The sequence below is a fragment of the Convolutriloba macropyga genome, chromosome 1, assembly GCF_964194025.1.
Source record: "Convolutriloba macropyga chromosome 1, txConMacr16.3, whole genome shotgun sequence".
NCBI lineage: Eukaryota > Metazoa > Xenacoelomorpha > Acoela > Convolutidae > Convolutriloba > Convolutriloba macropyga.
Window position 1 is genome coordinate 82,510,245 of NC_134468.1, and position 23,226 is coordinate 82,533,470.

The 23,226-nt window shown below is 34.9% G+C and overlaps 1 protein-coding gene across 5 annotated transcripts in view; it reads left to right on the forward strand.

The window, feature by feature from the left end:
- The window catches only part of LOC142343316 (syntaxin-1A-like), a 383,172-nt gene that overhangs the window by 18,355 nt on the left and 341,591 nt on the right, over positions 1-23,226 (forward strand). The window contains exons 4-6 of one of the 5 annotated variants that reach the window (XR_012759197.1): positions 389-526; positions 1,907-2,017; positions 17,214-17,759. Coding sequence is in view for 4 of the 5 variants with exons in the window: in XM_075395148.1 (XP_075251263.1) it covers positions 389-526; positions 1,907-2,017; positions 8,171-8,266 (345 nt within the window). In the remaining variant the exon portion in view is untranslated. Of the gene's footprint in view, positions 1-388; positions 527-1,135; positions 1,247-1,906; positions 2,018-8,170; positions 9,009-13,606; positions 13,883-17,213; positions 17,760-23,226 lie in introns of those variants that run through there. The other 4 variants (XM_075395165.1, XM_075395166.1, XM_075395148.1 and 1 more) reach the window with 4 other exon arrangements.

Here is a 23,226-nt window from a genome sequence, read left to right on the forward strand (position 1 = left end):
ATGCTAGAAGAATCTCAAACAGTGACCTAAGATTGCTGGAGCTTTTCTGTTATTTCCGTTATTAAGTGCCTTAATTTTGTAGTCTAGTAAACAGAACCGTGGTGCAAGTTATGTAATTGTTGTTATCGCAACAGGCTTTGATTTTTAAAAAATCATTACCACACGGTGGTTATCGCCTTGAAGTAATTCAAGTTTACAGCTCAGCTATAGTCACTTCTTGCATTTGAAATGACGCCTGTATACAAGAATTAATGAATTTTCCTGTTCTGCTCTTTGAAGAGAATTGTGCTTAATACTGATGTTGCCTGATGTCAATTAGTGAAATACTTTTTCATTGAAACAGAACCAACCCTATAGTGACTAATAAGGATTGTATATGTTGATATAGATAGTGATGGATGACCAGCAAGCGAGACAGGCTCTTGATGACGTGCAGCAGAGGCACCAAGAGATCCTAAAGTTGGAGAACTCCATCAAAGAACTACACGACATGTTCATGGACATGGCTATGCTCGTAGAGAGCCAGGTTAGCTTAAGCCTTGTCTAATATTCTATATACTACCATTGACTTTATTACCATTGTATATGAAAGACATGTTTTCAGCGATATTGTACCCTAACATGTGCAAGGGTGCTCTTAATGTGATCTAAATTGAAACTAAAATTGTTGCAGAAAGATTTTTGTAGTATAATACAAAACATTTCTAAAAAAATCGGTTCTTTGTATATCTCTCGTAGTTACCTACAATCTAAATGAAATATCACATAAACCAAAGTCGAGTGTATTATGAAACAGTGTGTAATTTGCGCTTCGTAGTCGGATTAGATAAAAGATTATTTTTTGAAATAATGAAAAAAAAATCAAAATTTAAGCATATTGATATAAAACGGCTCTCAAGGCCTCTGCTGGTTCCCCAAAAAAGGAAGATGTCATAGATAAACACATGGACAATGATTGCTCTTAAAGTTTTGAGAACTCTGGTGATGTGAAATAATTCAGATGAAGTTCTGATCAAATCGTGATCAAAAAATTCTGTGATCAAATCATTGATCGACAGAGGTTGAAATAGAATTTCTGGAAGCAAAAACAGAAAGTGTTCAGATCATTTGTTGACTTTTGTGGCTGTACAATTAGGGCGATATGATTGAAAGAATAGAGTACAATGTTGGGCAATCGGTAGTGGCAGTTAAAAAGGCCAATGTTGAGCTAGTGTCTGCCATTAAGTACCAAAAGTCTTCCAGAAAGGTAACCTGAGCCGGTCCAAATAGGCCATGCTGGTCTGTGGTCATTGTCATATCTCGGCGAGTTGGTTCCATATTTCTACTGTCACAAATAACTGAAATTGTAGGACTTCTACAAGTCTCGGTGTCGACATTTATTAGATGATCGCAACTTGTCGCACGTTTAAAAAAATGATTTCGGAACTGTTTCTTTTCTGCCATAAAGTATTTTTTTCTACAAGCGTGTTTGAGCATCTTGCTGCGTGTTAGAAAATTGATAGTGGTGTACGTGTTTTATAAGAAGTGGGACTATTCATTGAAATGAACATAAAAAATGATAATGGTTTTAAATGTGAATCACAAAGGGTCGTACTCCGCCGCGGGAGAGGGACAATAATTAAGTCTAAGAGAAATAAACAAGCAACTAAGTTTTCTAACTGCTCTGTAATGCATCAATGACTAGAAACTGAAAAAATTATGGACTCCTGAAATACTCTCATGGAACTTGAAAATGACGGAAAGGAAACAGTTCCAAAATTTTCAGCGATCGTGATCAAGGTTTATAATGACTTTGGTGCTATCAATCGTCATTCCATTTATGACATTATCTCATGTCGAGACAGTGATCTCATCTAATCACTTTATCTCTCATAATGTGATCATTATTTCACGTGTCATCTACCAGGGAGAGATGATAGACAGGATTGAGTACAATGTAGAACAATCAGTGGACTATGTCTCCAAGGCCACCCAGGACACCAAGAAGGCTGTTAGGTACCAGTCCGCCGCAAGGAGGGTAAGTCACTCCTACTTCTCGTTTCTCCCCTTGGCCTATTTCATATTATTTTTTAGACGACTTCAAACCAAACCTCAATTGCTCTCGAACAAAGTTTGTTGCTATTATTTGGGCAATGTTGGTAATTTTACAAGCAGAAAAATTGTATTCATTTCCTGCGAGTTTGTAGCAAGTATTATGCTTAGAGCTGCGGAGCTGTAAACTCAGCGTAGCTATATTGTGGTACCCTTGCTTTTTATTTTTGTTATCAGACGCTCATTTTTTATTCATGCTTTTTTACGCCGCAAAGCTTTAGAGTTGAAATGTTCATGAGACTCCTTAGATGCTTCTAGATGAGTGGCGTCATTTTGTGATCTCATAAGTGGTCAGTTTTTAGCGGAAAGCGCAATTAGTTTCATAGTTAAGTCATCGTAAATGACTTATCTCACTCCTTAAATGACCTTTTGATGTCCGTAAGGTTTTTTAGATCATGGACAAACTAATCAAGAATATTAATGCAAAAAATAATTTTGTAAATGTTTTAGACAGTTTTCTAGAGTGATATGATTGGTTAGAATATTTTATAGCTGACTTGCATAAAGAGCTGTTTGAAAACATCTTTAATTGAATGTAGTAGTGTACATATCTTACATGATTGTACAAAGGGATACCTACATTATAGATAGATACCTTCTGAAACGTCAAAACATCCGAAAAACTGAAGTACATATATATTAAATATTTATAGCCACCGTCATCTTCTCGGCCGGCTATTATTGAGCTCCTGATTTTTTTATTTGTCAATCAAAATTTTTTCACTTTAACAATTTTTCCCGATTTTTGACATTTTGCATGAAATTCTTTTACATTTCTGCCTTATTTTTTCACTCTAGGCTGGTTCTTGCTGGCTTGCTCTTTTTGCTCAAGTTTTTTTGGGTATTTGAACTTTGTTCTGATAAAGTCTCAGTTGCCAAATCTGATTTGACATTATGAATCGCAGCATGAATTTTACATTTTTTGTTGAAACAATTACAGTTTTTCTGTTTTCGTTTTGATTACAACAGGGGTCACTGGAATCATTGGTGGCTATTTTCAGCAATCTTCAGCGTAGTTTTACTATATTGAAAGCACTCACTTCAATCTTTTTAATAACCGCCCGCCCTCATCTTGACCGGTTACTATAGCGCTCGTATTTTTATTCGTCGAACAAAAATTTTTTTTTGCTTTACATCATTTTGTCGACTTTTGCATGAAATGTTGTTGAGTTCTCTAGGCTAGTTTCATTCTTCGATCATTCTGGTCATAGTGCTTTTAATCAGCAGTTGCTCAGCAAAGCGTCCTAAAATGAACAGAGTTAGTATCGAAAAACGAAAACCAAATAAACTGGTTTAACTTTGTTCTTATGTGTCTTATTTACCATCTCTGATGCTTATTGGCATAGATTCAAATCCCAGGATCTTCTCATTAATAAACATGAGTATACCTAAGTTTTTTTTAAATGTTCTGCTCTTTCAATCCAAACTTTGTCATGAGAATCAGTTGCGGTTATTTTTTGGACAATTTTCCGGGTATGTTTGAAACAAGAGTATCGCTGCTGAGAAGTTCAGTGAATAAATAATGTTGTACTAGATACCCAATAATTTATGTAGTACTTTTTTATTCGTTATTCTGGTTTATACAATGGGTACCAATGAAAACCAATAAGTGACTCCCTGTGGTTTATTTATTTATCAAGGGTCTACTGATGGAAACACTTTAGTTGAGCAGTTTTTTTCGTTTTTATCATATAATTTTTTTGAACTTTCGTTTGTTGTTAATTTTGTCGAAATGGATTTTTTACGGCTTATTCAACGAGACTTCTGTCGACAAGTAATCAATTATCTTTTGAAATATTTGATCATTTTTTTTATTACTTTCAAGAAATTTGCTCCTCTTGCATTAATTTCACTGTCGAACATTTTTTTAAAAATTGAGGTGCACAAAAAATAGCTATGTCAATCTTCATCATTTATTCGGTCAATAACTAGAATCTGCGCTTTTTTTTGTTTGATATGTTACTTACCTTTCAGTAAATAGACCGGATCGTCTTGTCAAGACTGAAGTTGTTTGAGAGCAATTTGGCCGACGTTGTTGGTCTGTTCGATTGTACCCATAATCTTCCCATAATCGTGTGCTCGTACCTAAATTAACGCAAACTCACTTTTGCATTCCTTCGCTGGTGGAGTCTTCGTGAAGATGACTTTATTACAGATTAATGCCTTCATTGCCTACGATTGACGAGAATTGCAGTAAACCTTTACAATTTGTTTTTGATTGGTCGAATGGTTTGGTGTAATAATAATAGTGTTGTTATTGATTCTAGGGGTAACGTTTTAAATTAACTAATAGCGAGCTTAATTAATTTGAATCAATCTTTCAATGCAATCATGAGGTAGAGGTTTCTCGACTAACGTGTTCTATACAAAAAGTGATTTCCTAAGGGTACACATTGTTTTCGGTACACTTTTCTATCGTAGCATTTCTAACTCCACGAAGCTAACAATCTATCCGAACACGCTAAAATTATATGATATTGTTGGATAACAAATTGAAATAATATAGATAAACAACTGTTTCAAAAGTTTGATGAAATGTTCAAAGAACAAATAATATGGAAAAGACCATGTTCATATCTCCCTAGCCGATTGTTATTCTGCATTTAAATGGCTTCTAGAATTTCTTGAACTTGTAGTAAAAAGTACTAAGAGATTCTTTGTCTGAATTTAAATAGCAATTCAAAATTTGTTGAAATACAATAATAATAATAATAATTAATAAAAATAAAATATGATGGACTAACAGCAATATACAATGTGACGTGTTAATATTGTTTTTTTTAAAAAAAACTTAAATCTATCTGGCCTGTGGACTACTGTAACTGCATGTTGCTTTGACCGAATCAAGTGTATTCTGCTATTGTGTTTTATGATCTTCTGTCAAATACTCATGCGCTGATCTTTTTCTTCGCGGGGATTAGCTTCACGCTTTTCGAAGCATGCTCTCGTTCAAACTGAAGAAAATTAAATCTGCTAAGGGCAGTAGAATTTAGTGTTATTGGTTTACTACTGTCTTTTGCTAACTTATTCTTGGCAAGCTAACTTTTTACTTACCTCAATTGAAATCAAAATTTTGAGTTCGGGGTTCAATGTAAAAATTTCTGCTGTTTTGTTATGTTGCTTTGCACTGCTATACAGAGCCAACTGAATGATGCGGGAGGCGGCAGTTACAACTGTTTTTATGAAATTTTACAACAGGAAAAATGTTTTCTTTGCTATATTAAACAACTGAAAGAGAACTGTTAGCTTCAGTTGGGCAGAATGTCGGAGCCGTCTTCACCCTATTATTAGATCTGCATCTGTTTATTTAACTTTGTTAATGCAAGTTGAGTTACGGTATCTAAGTGGAACTTGCCCGACTGCTTTGTGTGATACTAAAAGAGTCCTCCAAAAAACACCTACTTGTAAGCTCTTGTATAAAAAAGTATCTTGTGGAGAATACGCCTATTTTGCAAGACTCGTGCATATCAACGCTTATATTATGAGATCGTACCACCCTCTTGTACGATTATATAATTTGGTACAAGATTCTGTAAGCTTCTTACAAGATAGCCGTGTAAGTTCTGCTGCAGGTATTGTAATACTCAATGTACATGGCATTGAAGCTCCGTCAAATTCCCCCTTTCGTTCTTCTCTCGGCAACGCCGCTTTTTTAATTTGTCCCCTAAAGAACTTTTTGCTATCTTGATCTTGATAGCTAGCTAATTTTTTTTCCTGAACTGCTGGCAGTTTACTACCAAATGTCAAATCAAACATTGTGCAAAATGCTTTCTTGTCAATGATTTCATTTCGCTGGCTTTTCTTTGAGCAATTTATTCTAAGGAAGTTTTTATTTGATAACTTAGTCAAGTACTCTGGCATCTATCTTAGCTTTCGCATTTTGCAATCTCAATTTGTACTATTCAATATGCTCAGTTGGTTACAGATTAATACTAAAATTCGTTCTCACTTTCATTGTAGCTTTCTCTATGATGGTTTTAAACAATCTCTGATGGCGTCATTTAGAGCCATTTCTGAATGCCATTCAAAGTTTTGCTGTACTAGCCATCTCGCTCTTAACATTTTGAACGTTTTAAGTGACAAGTCTATTGTTGATTGGAACAGAAACTTTGTTTACATGGTGTGCATTGGCTGTATCATAATTTAAAGTGCTTTTTAAAATTTGGGTGATTTTGATTGTGTCGGTACAATTAGTAGCGCAATAAGGCGAGTAGTTGTTTTTAAGTAGTGAAAAAGAGTTTATGAACAGATTTCTTCATACGTCGATCGCTCATGTTTTCGTCTTCTTCGCTCACGGTAAAAAATCAAAATGGTGGTGTTTATAGACTTTTTCATATATCTGTCGTTTATTGTTTTCATAACTCACGGTGCTAAAAACAAGCTGTGTCTAGAAGATTTTAGGCTGCTTTAGTTTTTTTTTATGATGGACATCACTCGTTACATGGAACAATGTTTTTTACTCAATGCTAATTTTTACATATATTTTTTGGCATGCTGACACTGTTTTAATTGAGAACCATGTTCCAAAAAGGAAAAGGGTTTTTTTTCTAATGATTTCACGTTTTTGCGTATGTTTGAGCAGTTCAACAAATAAACTAGTGAGGTTTCCAGTTTCTATCTGATGTTTTTTTACTTTGCTAATAATGAAATGTTTTTACAATGCTAAGGAAGTTTAATGGCTCTCGGACGGGTTTGTTTTATCGAATTGCAGTAGGCGGTGTCTTTTTCTGCCAAAAATTTTTTGTGACGTATTTTTGTCGGTGTTGAGTGGTGACTGACCGTGTTTATTAGTGATTTCTATTTTCACAGCATGTAAAGTCAAACACCGCTCGCGAAAACAAGTGTTAAGGTCAATCTGCTGAGCAAAATTCAAAAGCAGAGAGAAGTTTTAGGTATGTTTTTCGTTCAATAAGAGCGAGAAAAGTTGGGGGGAAATTTTTTTGCTGGGCAAACGCTTTTTTGATCCGGTGCGGTTCTTTCAAAGCAGTTCCTACTTCATTTTTATGGTCCTAATGTTTTTTCTCACTAAAGTTGACAATGTAACGTTTGGGGACACTTTGACCATTTTATGCATTTGATAATCTCTAAGATGAATTTTCTAGCCTGTTATTGTCATTGTGCTATTTTAAACGATTTTGGCCGGGCTTTTGTAATATTTTTTAACACTATTGTTGTCTATTGTAAGTTTGTTGTTTTCGTTTATTTTCGGACTGTTTTGTACATTTTTTAGATGTTTTTCCCTAATTTTGTGGTGTTTATTCTTTTCAAAGTAGTTTTTCTTGTGAAGTAGTTTGTTTATAGATCTCTATAGATTATGTTGAGACATGATTTTCTGATAGGACATTATCTGAATTAAAATAGCTTTTGTGGGTGTTTGTTGTGGGACGTCTTGATAGTCACTGACTGAGCACATACGTCATCAGATTGTTGTTGAGAACAATTTTTGGGATGACAGCTTGCAGAAAATTTTGTACAAAAAATGTCATTTTTTTTTACGGTACCTTGGTTTTCGCGTGACCGAAATTGCTATCATTCAGAATTCAATCGCCTAATTTAGGTAAATTCAAAAAAAATGTAATCGAATTTGCACTGAAATTTACCCTTCTGGAATCGAAAATCACCATTTCTTGCTAATGTTTAGTTTTTGTCTAAGAATAAGCCCTAAGAAAGCCATTTGAAGCCCGTTACTTAATTTATCTATCCAAGATACTACTCCCCTCTGATTTCAATTGAGCCCCCGACTGTCCTTGGAGAGCAAATATCCCAACGTTGGTGGGTTTATCTTTGCATTTTGTCGATAATTAGTTCGTTCTTGTGTTTATCCTTTTTTTGGCCCTTGGAAAATTTTCAATCGTGAGGCTTAGACCAATGCATGCATGCATGAATTTCTGAAACTGTACCTGTGAATTTTATTGAGTGAAATAATTTCAGCATGTGAATATATGTGTCCTTAACTGTAGTGTATCATATAGAAACTGCATGCTTTATGAAACAGTCCTATGAAATACTGTCAACATTCAATGGCTTGTCGAATGCTTGTGATGTGAAGCTTTAAGCGATTGTGTTTTTGCCTTTTTAGACCCAAATTATCACTGCCATAGTGGTGGCGGTGGTGGCTGTCATTCTGTTGCTACTCCTCATTGTTCTCCTGAGAAATCTAGGAGTCATAGACTGACTGTCGTCTCACCCCTCGAGTCCTGCACGCCTGCCTGTTTTATGCATCATCATGTCTGCACGATTCCTGAGCGAACACCTCCAACAGGAGCTAAAATTACCCCAGCTCAGAACCCGTCTATTTATAGCAGTTGTACTCTCGATTCCTATCTGATTCTATTCTGGCATAACTGGCCCGTTTGATTATTATCCCAGATTTGACTGAAAATTTGCAGTCATCAAAATTGCAGAAAAATGTTCATATATCCTATCCTTCATATCATTCTTCATTTGTTCATTTACTATGTCGACTTCAGTTTAATTTCACATTTCGACATTGCAATCAATTCAACGCAGCAATCATCTCTAGTCTTTGGGTCGTGAACGAATTTCGACCCTGGAATCGGTTGACTATTATGCATGCTAGATCTTCAATTTATGTTTGATGCTTAGAAAACAGTCAAATGCACAATTTCTCAGATTTATTCTCGCAAACTTTTCTCAACTGAACAGAACCCGAAACTTTGTAGTCCCAATAAAAGTTTGAAGCAATACGAAAAGCAAAAGCTGAATGTTAAACTAAAATTTCACAAGATGATTCTTTCTGCTATTTATTTCAAATTTCTATACGTTTTGTATCCTTTTGTATTGTTTGTTTTGGTTATATTTCTCCTCAAATGTAGTTCTCTTTTCCTTCAAAATGAATGCCTATTTCCAATATTTTGTTTCATATCGTTAGCAGTAGAATAGATCGAATTTGTTCATTTTGTTTTGCACCCCAGCATGAGATGAGAAAGAATTTATGCGTCGTGTCTTGTTTCATTTGCATGATATTGCTAGCTGCGTTGTATATGTAGACAGGTCTTTTCTCAACAAAAAAAATCAATTACTTCAGAGAAGTAGCAATTTTGCTTTAAAATATTTAGCGGATTCGGATTCAAGGTAATTCCCGAATTTCTGTCGCTAATTAATTGCTCTCGAATGAGAAATTTTTATAAAAGGATTATAAAACCCGTAAATTGTTATATAATGTCGTGAATTATTGTCGTGAATTAACCTCAGAGCTGCAATTCATTTTTTAAAAAATACTTGAAATAGACTAGAAAATAACAGTCAGTTTGCTAGAACAGACTAAAATTCATTAAATGCAAAATGCAGGTGATCTGAGAGTTTAATTGGGAGAAGGTTTTTGTCGTGCAAACTATGACGAGATAATTTTACTGTCGTGTATGATCTGATAATGGTTCTATCAGATCCATCAGCATATAGCATATAGTCTATTATTAATTGCTCTTGAACGAAGTTCAGAGCAGTTATTATAAACGTGTTGGTCTTTTTTATGCAAATTTTTCGCTTGACCGTTTTGCGCTTTTCTTCTGGAACATTCTTTGACCTCTCAAATGACATTTTCACGCTTTCGTTCTTCATTTTTGAATGATCACTATTGATCTCACTCCGAAGTAAAGCTTGGTGATAATATGAAGTCTGTTACAGTATAGCGAAAACAAGGGACTGATAGCCGAGTTGTCAGTGCATCGGGTTATAGATCGGGAGGTCAGCGGTTCAAATACCGGCGAAGTTGAATGTTTTTTTACCCGCCTGTAGTTCGAGAGCAATTCTTCCGACATTAGTCGGTTTATGTATACAATTTTTTCTGAATTATTGCACCAAGCTTCTCTAAGCAATACCTTCGTAATATATTTCCCCTTTATTAATTGACGCTCACACTGTCAAATCGACTTTAGTTTGCTTAATAGGAGTTGAGGTCAACTGAACTTTATTGAAGTTGCTCGCGATCAGTTTTATTTGCTCTTGAACGAAGTTCATAGCAATTATTGTAAAGGTGTGTCTTTTTTATGCAAATTTTTCGCTTGACATTTTTGCGCTTTTCTTCTAGAACATTCTTTGACTTCTCAAGTGACTTTTTCAAGCTTTCGTTCATCATTTTTGAGTGATCACTAGTGCTCAGAAGTTGCTAATATAAAATCGGTTACAGAATAGCAAAACTAAGTGACTCGTAGCGCAGTTGTAAGTGCGGGTGGCCATGTATCGAGAGGTGAGTGGTTCACGGTGGATTCAAAAGTTTTCTTGCACCCGTAAAGAAAAATTGATCTAGACTAAAGACCATGAATTAAATTGCCTCACCTGTCGTTCAAGAGCAATTCTTCCGATATTTGTTTGTTTGTGTTTAAAAGCAATACTATACATAAAAACTAGTCGGGAAATCACAAAAGTTAGTACAAAAACTAATTTTTTCATCATAATCTGGAGGTGTTTGTTTTTCATTTGATTTTCGAGGCGACAGGTGTGCAAAGCGATTGCTGGTAACCTTAGGGCTTTTGTTTTAATCTACTTCAAATAATTTTTATTGAGTTGAATTGCGGTTTTGAGGTTAGTTAATTCAGGACAAGTAAGCAATAAATTTTTTTTGCCTATTTTGCCGACGCTCTTTTACCTATTTCTCTGGCGCACTATTTCCCCGATGAATTTGGGTTGATATAGGTATAATTTGCAGTATATGTATGATTTGAGTTTTTCAGCAACGTTTTTTGACGTTGTCTGGAGATCCTTGATACACCTACAGAGCTCAAAAGATTTACTATTTTGCTGGAATTCTTGAGAGAAATGCAATAACTTTGTAGTAATAGACTGTATGCCGATGGATCGGATACAACGATACAAATCTAATATTTTGAATGAAAAAAAAACATTTGATCCCTTGCAAACTCTGGTCATTTGAGAGGTCACTAACGTGAAAAATTAACCATTCAAAGATACCTTTATCAGTTCAAATTTTTCTGCTTTGAATTCTATCGTCGAAATTGGCGAAAGACCTCCTATTTTAAAACCCTTATCTTTTTAAATTTCCGTGAATTAACCTTACAGGTGCAATACTACTGATAAAATACATTTCGTGAAGTAGAGCAGAAAATAGCATGATGTTGGCTAGAACAGAGGAACGTGAAAAATTAAGCAAAGATACCTATGTCAAATCAAATTTTTCTGCTTTGAATTATATCGTCGCAATTGGCGAAAGAGCTTTTATACAACCCTTATCACAATTCAAAGAATTTGATTTCATTGGGGCGCTGTTTTTAAGATGTGTTTAAACATTTTTCAATGACTTTGATCTTTCAAAACGTGATAAACAGGTAAAGCGCAGCGGGCATTAATTTTCATTAGAGACCCAAAGTAGGCTTTAATAGTCCTTCAAATGCTTAGAGTGTTGCTGTTGCTGGGATGGCCTTAATTTAAGGCTAAAAGATCATTTTTAGTAGTTTTTGGGCTCAAAATGTTGCAATTTTCAGGTTTTTTGTAATTTTTTGAATTTATTGTTTGATCAGCCTTAAGTTTAACTTTTTAAAAAGTGATGAATGCCTTTTATGAGACATAATTACTTGTTATAGCCATTTTATGAGCTATATGGTTTGGTGCTACAAACAAGCAAAACAATACTAATTTTTGCAATTTTTTCATGTTTTTTGAAAATTTATCATTTTCTGAGTTTTTCCAGCTTCAGGGGCCACTGCATAGTTTTCAGTAACAATGGAATGGTTTTCAACATTTTAATGTCTCGAGTTTTAGCATTTTTTTTGTTAACATCTGCAATTTTTTAAGGTTCCTTGAAGTTTTTGTCAATTATTGATATTTGTCCATCCTCAAGTGCCGGAAAATCTACTCAAGTGTCTGATAAATAGTCACTGCTTGGTTGATAGTTACAATGAATTTGTTTTCAACAATTTAAGCTTTCAAATTTTTTAAATTTTTGACAAAATTTGCAGTATTTTTTGAGGTTTCCTTAAGTTTTTGTCAATTTTTGATAATTGTCCATTCTCAAATGCCAGAAAACCATTCCAGGGTCTGATAAAAGGTTACTGCTTGGTTGTTAGTTTCAATGGATTTGTTTTCAACAATTTAACCTTTCAAGTTTTTGAATTTTTTTGATAAAATTTGCAATGTTTCAGTTTTTTTAAAACATGTTTTTAATTCTATTTCTCTTGCCACCGTAGCCTCGTAACCTCATCTGTAACCTCATCCAGGGTTTGATAGTATGTTACAGAATAGTTGCTAGCGGAAATCGAATGGTTTTCAACATTTTATGGAACGAATTTCTTTTTTTTGAAGTTTGAAACTTCTAAAAATTATTGCCTATCGATCTATGAGCCAATGAGTTTTTTAAAGCTTGATAATGTGGTTACTGGATAGCCTCTAGAGATACAAAAATGATTCTGAAGATATTAATATCACTATTTTTAACAACATTTCCTTAAAATTTTCAATTGATTTCATTTTTTTTAATTTTTTGGACATTTTCTGAGTTAATCGATATTCAAGTATTAAATAATTTTCTTAAGGTTTTGCAGATATAATACTGCGCTGATTGGCTCTGACAAAAACAAAAATTGGCTCCGAACATGTTTTTGACTTAGGCATACTTAAAAGGATCAAATTCTGACCTAGGGCTAAAAGCTTCAAGAGTTTTAGCAATGTGTTTATTTTTGTTTAGTTTGTTTGATTGTTTTAGTTGCACTTTTTGGAGATTATTTTGTTTATATTTTTGCTGGCATTGGTCAATTGATCTGTTGTTCACGAAGATTACTTGTAAGTTTTTCATTCAATTCTTTGAATTGTATTTCAGGACTTGTCCTGCTGTTTTTTTTTTAATTTTCGTTAAATTAACCTTACAGCTGCAATGCTACTAATAAAATACGATTCGTGAAGTAGAGCAGAAAATGGCATGCAGTTAGCTAGAACAGAGGAAAATGCATTAAATTAAAAATGCAATTGATCCATTTACAAGTTTCAGCAGCTGAACTCAAGTGGTGGCAGTTCTTTACTAAAAGCCAACTGAAAGCCCCCCCCCCCCCTACCTTAATGATTTTAGTTATCACCCACCCCCAGAATGAAGAAAGCTGCAATAGATTTGAGCTCCCACTAGTCGTTCGAGAGCGATTCTTCCAAAGTTAGTCGGTCATGATTAGATTTTACGCAATAAAAAAGTACATAAGATTTACACACGAAGTAAATTTGCCTGAGTCCTTGTTGCGTAGTATAATCCATTGTGCTCATTTTGGGCATTAAAAGAAGTCGCCAGTAGGGTAGTTGATCGTCTCCACTGTTATTGTAACTTCATCCACATCTTGTTGGAATCTTGACCGGAAAAGTTCTCATCAACTATCATGTTCTGTTGAACCATCGTATCGTAGTCATTTCCCATTCTGAGATTCCTGCCTGGAATCAGAGTAATACTGTTCTGAGATTCTGCTTGTGACGTCAGCACTGGCTTTCATGACGTCATCTGTTACTTGCTGAAGAGCTGAATTGAGAAGCGTCGAATCTGAAGCTGTTTATTTGTTTGCAGAAGCAAGTGATGATCGGAGGAGTCGTTGGTGTAGTTGGAATTGCGATAGCCCTCATCCTTACATTCCTTGTCTTCTAAACCACTTGTCTTCTATCAATTCAAACGAAATGAAATGAAATTAAATGGCAACCTACTGCTGCTAAGATGAACGCAATCAGAACCTCTCTGTCCGTGTAAAATAAACTAGACTTCATTCAATTTTTTCATCGTAGCTGAAAGATTGTTTTGTTGCTGGCAAAAACAAAGTAGAATTTATGACTCAAGTTGTCTGAAAAAGTATGAATTGAAAGGAAATCTGAGCAGAGTGAGGATTGAGGTAGAACTTAAGTTTTTGCTATCCTAGGTCGACATGACCATGATACGGGGGTGTCGATGTCTATATCAAGGCTCTTAATAAACTGTTGGAAGCTAAAACTGATGAACTGAAACTGTCGCAGTTAACTGTGACTATCCATCGCGTTAACTAGGTGTAAAAGTAAAGTTATCAAAATTCGAAAATGAAAATAGCTTGTACATGCAAGAATAAGAAAAGATGTACGATGGTGTTGAGAAAGATGGAAGCGGGGGAACATCTTTGACTTCCGAAATACAAAGTTGAACGAATCCCTTAATGGTGACGTAGTTGCTTTTATCTTGTGATAATTTCCCAGTTGATACTGTTTTGAACTGAGGTGCCCAAATTTGGAATTTGTAGGCAAATTGCGAAAAATGTTTTAAAGCTGTGAAGACGCAAGCTGGGCGTAGCTATATTGCGGTACTCCTGGTTTTGGACAATTCAAAGAGTTTGAATTGTATTGGTTGCTGTATTTTTTGGACTGTTTACATATTTAGATGGTTTGTGGAGTGAAATTTAAGTCAGTGATTTTGATCAGATGGTGAAATCGGGAGAGTTTTAAGCAGACTGAGACACATTGCTGGAACTAAAAATTGTTTTCTTGAGAGTGGTTTTTAATTGCTCTTGAACGAAGTTCATAGCAATTATTGTAAACGTGTGTGTCTTTATTATGCAAAATTTTTGCTTGACAATTTTGCGCTTTTTAGAACATTCTTTGACGTCTCAAGTGACTTTTTTACGCTTTCGTTCATCTTTTTTGAGTGATCTCTATTACTCTCACTCCGAAGTAAAGCTTGTTGCTCATATATAATCAGCTGCAGCATAGCAAAAAATAAAGCGCAAAAATAAAATCATAGCGCAGTGGTTAGTGCGGGTGGCAGTGGATCGGCAGGTCAATGGTTCGAATCCCGTTGGGGGCAATGTCAACAACTGAAAATGTAAAGATTATCGAGTGATTTCTTCCTCTCATTAAAGAGGATGCGCGCGTAATATTATCTCTATCTCTCTCTCTCTCTCTCTCTCTATCCCAGAAGATTATTTGGGTCATTTGCATGATAAAATGTGTTTATCGTTAATAATTTTGGTGACCCAAAAAATTGACTTCTGCTTTTTAATAGCCCCAAAGTAATAACTGAGGCTATTATTCGCCTTCTCTTGGTTTTTTTTACTCGAAGAGGAGTATTGGTATTCTACAGTTTTTTTTAACTAAAGAAAGTTGTTCATGACCTCGTTTTTTATCAGGTTATTCTTTCGTTTCGAACGTTCCTGTTTTTGATTGTTCACTTCTGTTTTTAAACATGGGATTTTTACAGTAGCTCAATTTATAATGTGTTGTTTTTAGATGCTGGTAATATTCAAATGTGAACAGGTCATTTTTTTGATCCTATATAAGTCACCTCTACTAATTCTACCTCCCCCCACCTACCTCCCCTCACCTATCTAACCCCTCCATCTACCCCCAACCCTTCCACCACCACCTAACCTCACGCCTCCCCCACCTACTCCAGCACTTACCCACAACCCTGAACTCAAAATGGTGTCTGCATTTTCTAAAACATTTTTTACTCTATTTTATTGGGCTACTTTTTTGGTGTCTATTTTGATGTTCTGATTTCGTTAAGTTAAGTTTAGAGATTATAATGCACAACGCTTCGAGTCGTTTCCGGTATTCTACCGGCTGTTTTTTTTTCAGGATTTTTGATCGACCATATTACATCACAGTCACTTTTGTTCTGCCTTTTGTTCATTCGTTCATGCAGTTTCAACTAGATTGCGTGCATGATGTCATTTTTCAATCTTATTAGAGCATTTTGTTCGTTCGCGTGATTTAGTTTTGCTCACACGTGACTTCCTCACTCTGAATTTGACCTTTCTTCACATTTATTCAAAGAGATGAGGTCAAGTGGATGTGTGTCCCTCTAATTGGTTATTTGAAGGCAGCCAATAGAGACAGAAATAAGATGCATATTCTTAATCAAAATGTGCCATCTCAGCATTCATTAAAAAGAATTTCTTTTCGCTCTGGTTCTTTTACCATCTTTTTGAGACTCCAAATCTACGAAGCTATTGCGGCTATTTTCTGGCAATCTGCCAGCTATCTTAAATAATTGAATGAAGCAAAATTATTTTGAGGTCGAGAAATTCATTTTTGTAATGATAGCTGCTACTGATAAGGCATCTTTGGGTGAATTGCGTGGACTCATCTGTGCAGTTGATGACTTTTTCTCTATTAGTTTTTCATAATGAGTGGCATCGATCCATTTTTTGGGACCAATTTTTTCTTGATTAGTTATTGTAGAAATAATTTAAGCAACTAGCAGCCTTTTTGTTATCAGCGTTTTTTAATCAAGCATCCTTCTGTATAAGAAATCTTTCGCTGAGGAACGAATTGTTTTACTGCACAAATATGATGAAAATACGCTTGTTTTTGGCATATTGTGCTTATGGAAATTCCACAAAATAAGCTGTTTTTATTTTTCAAGAATGCAGCCAATGTTTTGAATTACAGAAAATGAATTTCAATTTAATTTCAATTGAATTCCCCGCGTGAGTGCTCTTAGCTGACATCATTGTTACGGTTAACTTCTTCTGCGAATAAGAATAACCTAAAAATTTAGACATGTTTCTGAGATATATCATATTCTAAAATGAAACTCTTTGCCCACGATTGTAGAAAAATCACGTTCGCAATTCAATAAAAGTGATTGAGGAATAATTGACACCTCTGTGTATGGAACTTTCCTGCTGCTGTTTAGATATGCGCCTGCTCTACGGTTTATTGCGAAATTTATGCATGGTTTGATCCGTAAGTGAGGCTTTTTGATCTATCATTATTCTGTATCTTGCTGTTAATCCACCATTTAAAGAAAACTTAACAAAAACTGAAATAAAAAAATTTTATGAAGTGTAAGTTGAATTGTCTGCAATCAAGGTATAAACGGTATCTTATATTCGTCCCTATCCGAACGGTAAGGTTTTAAACTAAGGTACCAGAGATCAAATTTGTTTTCACACAATGCTGGGAACGAAAAATTTCTTGGTTAAATAATCTGTTGTCCTGGGTCTATTTCTATCGTCAAACATGCAGAGCCCAATTTTGATCTGAAAATGGTTCAAAAGTCTCATTTTTTCTATCAAAGAGTAATTGTCAATTATCAAGGCAATCTTCTTGACTCAATTTACGGCAGCAGGTTTGTAAAATTTACAAATTCATTCGTGTAAAAAGTTTGATAAATCTCTAATGGGAGAAAAATAATGAGGTTGATGTTTTAGAAGAAAATCATGATCCTGATCTGCTTAGCTGTCCTTATTGTCCTATTAGTACTTCTGGCACTCGTATTTTTCTCATGAGCCAAACAACAAACAAACATCATTCCCTCAACAATCAATCATGATTTATCTATCGAATACAGCCGCGACTATTATTTACTTTACATTCTACTATATCCTATATTTTGTACAAAATGTTTGTAATCTTTTAATCAAGCACTTCTTAGCTATCTAGTTGACCCGAAGTTCAATCCTGGTTCGCTTAAGAAAAAAAGAATTGACAGCATAGCCTTCGATATATCCTTATGCTCTATCCGATTCCTATAATATGGTCCAGAAACAGAACTGTTTGCTTAAAACGGGCAAATTTGGGCGAATTGAGGGTTGTTAGTGTCACAAATTAGCGTAACGGTAAATACTTTGTTTACACGCGACATTTCGGTTCATAATGAGATCTCATCTAAAAACAACCGGATGAGGAAACAGAACCAAGATCTCGCAATCAATCTGAACAAATTGAAGTTGAGAGATGATGATTCATAACGAGAGGTAACTGATTATATGTCAGTAGCTAAACCAACCATGAACTCGGATGTTTTCACGCTGTGAGCTAACTTCTCCCCTTTTGTGTTTAAACACCTTTGAGTTTCGAACCGACTCCACCATTTTGAGGCGCTTTTCCCATTATTATGGGGAACTCAATTCGCAAGGCCTTCCAAATCAAATGGTTGCGCGAATTTTAGATTACCTCAATAAAGCTTTGAAAAAAGTATATTTGACCGAACTGTTTGTTGTAGAAATCTTCGTTGTAATAACTCTTAATAACTTGTAATAACTGATACGACCACCTCAGAATGTTCGCCAATCGATGCTCAAAAGTGCATGCCCTTTCCCAAACCGTATAAAATTTATAAATCACCCGCGAATGCCTTTCAATTCTAAATTTTAATATAGTTTTAAGAAGGTTGGATGCGTCTAGGTAGCGGGCGAATTGGAAAATAGGTAGCCATGATTAGAGATATTGGCTTCGCGGCGACTGGCGATAGTTGACATACTCAAAATTGTTCCAGTGAAATCGAAAGTGATATCGCAAATAGGCAACCTTTGGCCGAGCTTTGCCTGAATTTTAAAACTATGAGCAAGTGCCCGTAAGTGGAAATAAACAACACGTGGAAACTCCTCAAAAAGCACAGGTGAAAGTTTTAAAATGATGAAATTCTACGGTACGTGATCTTGGATTTAGTTATTCCAGAAGTTTCTATAATGCCAAAAATAAAAGGTACTGAACTTGCGCAACGCGCGTTTGATAAAGTTTCCTAACTCAGCTAAAGTCACTTCGAAATTCCGACTTAATATCTCGAAGCGTTGTTCACGTCTCGATAAAGGCCAGAAGTTCTCTGTAAGTTAATCAAAGTTACGTAGCCAGTACGATTTACACTGCAAGTATTGTGGAAGTAAGTACGCGAGTCAAATACCGGATTTGGTCAAGTACTATGGATTCTGAAAATGGAATTTCTGACAATTTCAAGGTAAGTTGTGAGCTTAAAACTATCTGCTGCTGTTGTGTTCGAGGAAGAAAGTTGATTTCATGTCACATTGAGTCATTAAGCAAACTTTGTCTAGGCTTTATGGCTTTACGTAAGTGGTGCCGAGAGTTGACTTCGCGATTCCTTTAATGTCAACTAGCTCTGCTGGAATAGTGTCACCTAAAAATGGAAATACTTAAAAAGATCCAAAGCATCTGCCGATGAGGATTTATATCGTTTAATAGATTTTCGTAAAATATAGGAAGGTCCTTTGTAATTATGTGCAGTTGCAATTAGAACTGCATGGGTGGTTCACATCGTTATCAAGTTGAGCAAAAATTTCTATTTTTAATTTGAAATAATTAGTTGCCGCGATGTGACATCAAGGCTTTTACTGATCTCGTATTTTTAACGAATCAAAAAATTGAATTTTAGCTGGGCGCTTTTTAAGATCTGTGCCTTGCACACATTGAGATGGAATTGGAAGTAAACTTTGAGTGCTGCTTTTGATGTTGCTTAAACCGCAAGTGGAGCAAAAAGCGAGTGATTGTTCGACGTAAAGTGTTTCACTCCTTTTTTAAATTAGAGTAAAAAACCTTATCTGGGCGAAAAATGTTTTCTCATTGGTTGTTTTTTGTTCGTGCGATTAAATTCTGTTTTCTAGAGTTTGATCGGTTATTATGCATTTCAAATTTATTGTGCGCCTGTGAAATGTATTTGGACTTATACAGTCAATTTTCAGCTGCGTTTTGCAATTTGGTATTCAGATTTTTTGAACAATTGTCGTTTGTAATGATTTTAGTCTGAGTGAATATTAAAACATGAAGCCGACATGTCTCGGGGTTTTCCTGACCATTCCATCTTTTAATTTATTTTTAGTTGCTTTTTCAAAATACGTTCAGAATCATTTCAAGGTCCACTTTTTATGTTTGCTCTACCAGCAATGGCGCCAAGAACATTCAATCAAATGTTCACGATTATCAGCCAATTACCCTTATTTAACAAAATTAAAATATTTGACAGAGCCAATTTCTTATTATTGATTTTAATTGCTCTCGAAGGAAGTTTGGAACAATTATTCAATTATTGTAAACGGTCTTTTTAGGACTGGAATAGAAGTATCGGTATTCTACGGGTTAATTTTAAGCTGAAGCAAGCTTGTTCATGACCTGAAATTTTTTTGAACCTATTTACCTGACTTCTGTTTTTGAACATACTGGAGGTTAACAGTAGCTTAGTTTGTAATGAATCGTGATTGGAAACTGCTTATAATATTCATGGTGAGGTCATCTTGAGAATTTGTGAAAGCACATAAGTCCCTGCTACCCATCTTAACCACAGACCAACCATCTACCTATCAAAAAAAGCCTACTTATTATCAACCCCCCCCCCCATTACCATCCCCGCTCACACAACCCCTACACCTAGTTAAACTTCTCACCTTCTACCTACGACACCCCCCCATTCCGACTTTCCTAGCTAAAATGGGTTATTTCTCACTTATTATTTTTTTGATATCTTTGAAATGCTTGGGCTTAGTAAAGAGTTATTAATACGGAACTCTTCGAGTCGCTTCCAGTATTCTAACTGCTATGGTTTTATGCAAAATTTTGCTTGACCAATTTGACTTTTGGAGTGACTTTTGCGCACTTGATTTTTTTGTTTTGCGTGATCTAAATAACCCTCTCATTCACATGTATCAGCAATTGCACTCAAGTGGTAGCAATGCACTACTAAAATTCAAATAAATTAGCAATTGGCAAATTGTAAGTGTGCTGCAATTGATGTTTTTTTCACATTTTATTAATGATTTGTGGTATATAATAGCCTCTAATGACGTCATTTGAAGCCCCATTAGTGAGTTTAGTTCCCCCACTGATGCAGGCTGCAATAGATGCCAGAGGAGCTCCGACTAGTCGCTTGAGAGCAATTCTTCCGACATTATTCGGTTTTGTCTCTATTTCCACGATGTGGACATTGTAAATTGTATTGTGTCATTTTAAATCTATAAGAACTTGAAAAATTTATTTAAAAAAATTGGAAAAACCCGAAATTTTGAGGCCTTTTTTTGAATTGCATGTTCGGTCTTTAACAATCTCCCAGCAAGACGTGTGGCGTCCCTTTAATATTCACTTTATCTTGAATTCAAATCCTATTTTTTGTTCCCGGTTTTCTTAAAGGTTTTTAAAGCAGAAATCGTTCGTGACATAATAAAATTATTGATCTTTTTTTTGCTCAAAATATTGTCGCCAATTTAATTGCGGGTTCGAAATTTCTTGTTATTGTTTAATTGGCATTTGCATAGCATTGGGAAATAAAACTGGCTAAACCTTTACCTTTACATTTCGCTGTGCAAAACTTGAATTTCAAAGTGTTTAGTCACAACGCTGCGATTTCTTTAATTTGTTACCGTTATGCCGGTATATCATTAAAACTCAATTTTTGTATTGCTTTGAAATCTTCTCGCTTTTTGTCTTTGACGTTTTTTTTTTGTGTTGACATTATGTAGTTTCTTGAAAGTAGCTCTTCCAGTTTGAAGAGGACAGGCGCACCGTTTTTGCTATTTTAGCTTAGTTTAGATGTTCATGGTTATTATTATTTTGTGCTGGAAATTGTTTAAAAAGCGGTTGATTTCGAAAAAGAAATTGTGAAGACTTAAGAATGTCTACCCTGTAGTTTTTTGTACATACTGTAACGTTTTTTTTTCGCAATTAAGAAAATTGAATGGAATTTTAATATTTAAGCTCTTTTTGTTTACAGTACCGCGTTTACCTCTGGCCTCATAAATGTAGGATGCAGCTAGCGAATTCACTTAGAATTGTCCAGAATGTAGCACTTCTGTTGAAACGCACGTCTTTTAACTTTATTTTGTATCTTTCCAGTTGAGTCCAGTTATTTTGTATCTCTGATTCCAGTTGAGATGTTTCTCCGTTGGCTCGTTCTTATGTCCTAATAATAAATCTTTCTTTTGAGCGTACTTTTCTGCAATCCCGCCATTTTATGATGCATTACTTGTCAAAAACGGTCACGAGGACATTTTGTGTCACGCAATTCTTCAACCGCCATCAATTATTGTTTGTATTTTTCATTTTTCATAGTCCAACTCGTGCCTATCATTAAGCGCATTTTGGCCGTAGCAAACAGGTGCATGTGTTTCCTCTCAAATTATTCCGTGATAGTTAGCAGCCTATCGCGTTTAGTAACAAGATGAAATCATTACTCAATCAAAACTCGGATCATGTTGATTTTTACACTTGGCAAGTATTCAAACAAGTCCTCATTAGTCCGAAAATCTAAAATTTTTTATCTCAAATGGCCGAACTTGATGTGAAATATAGCCAACTATTCAGTTTTTCCGACCTATTTGAGTTGCCAAGTATTGAAATGTCTTTTAACTACCAAAAAATCTTAGAAGCTATGTATTGACTCATTTCAACAACTTCCCATAAACATCTCTTGCAGGACAATTTAATAATTGAGAGAAATGCGACGTTCAAAAATTGTGTTAATTGCTGTAACGTTTTTTCTCAAAATGGGCAAAATGGATTAGAGCCATTCTTCTTTTTTACTCAAATCTAGTTTTGATTTGTATTTAAATTTTGGCATGTTCATTGGAATTGAAAAATGTGAAGCAGTGGCAACTGGAAAACGATGGAGAAAAATTTCGAAGGAAAAAGGGAAAAGCAACTAAATTCATAAATTCCTTTTTTCATTTCTTGTTTTCTTTTTCGTTTTTTTTATGCTGTCAAAAAATATCACCAGTCATGTAATCCATTTAATCACGATTTACCTGCAACAACTAAAACAGTGGCGATATAAAGGCGTTTTATAGAAAAAATCATTATGCAATGAAACGTCTTACTTTTATTTTGTGGTTACCGTTATTAAGGTCTCTCAATTTTTTTTGACAAAAATTGACTGAAGTCCCAGCAAATCACGAACGATGAAGTGTTTGAAGAGCAATACAAGCTCTATTTCGACTTAGCCGAAGAACTGATTACTCAAAAACGCAGAGTCCAGAAGACACGCAGATTTGTATCTTAATAAAAACACGTTTTTTAGTTCAACAGAATGACAATTTGGGATTCCATTTTAATTTTTCTCAAAAATGATTATAAAGAAATAGCCAGGAGTTAAAAATAGACCGAATCAAACTCTTCGCGAGCCAGATAAAAAATCAACAATTTTAAAGTTACTAATTGAAAGAAAAAATGGTATTTGCCAGAATTGCAATTTTGAAACAGTTTTGAAACAAATTGCAAATCGTAGCAAGTTTTGAATAGTTTTTGTTGCTCTTCACGTTTTGTTTTAAAACCCTGGGCATAAATCGACGTTTTTCAATGTTTCTGATTAAAGTGTAACTATTTTTTTCTGCATTGAAACTTGTAAGCGATTTGAATAGGAACTTCAGGGTTCAACTTCCATCTCATAAATGTGCTCCTCATATTTATCTGAAGTTTTGATTATAATTTAGTTGTACACATGATAGA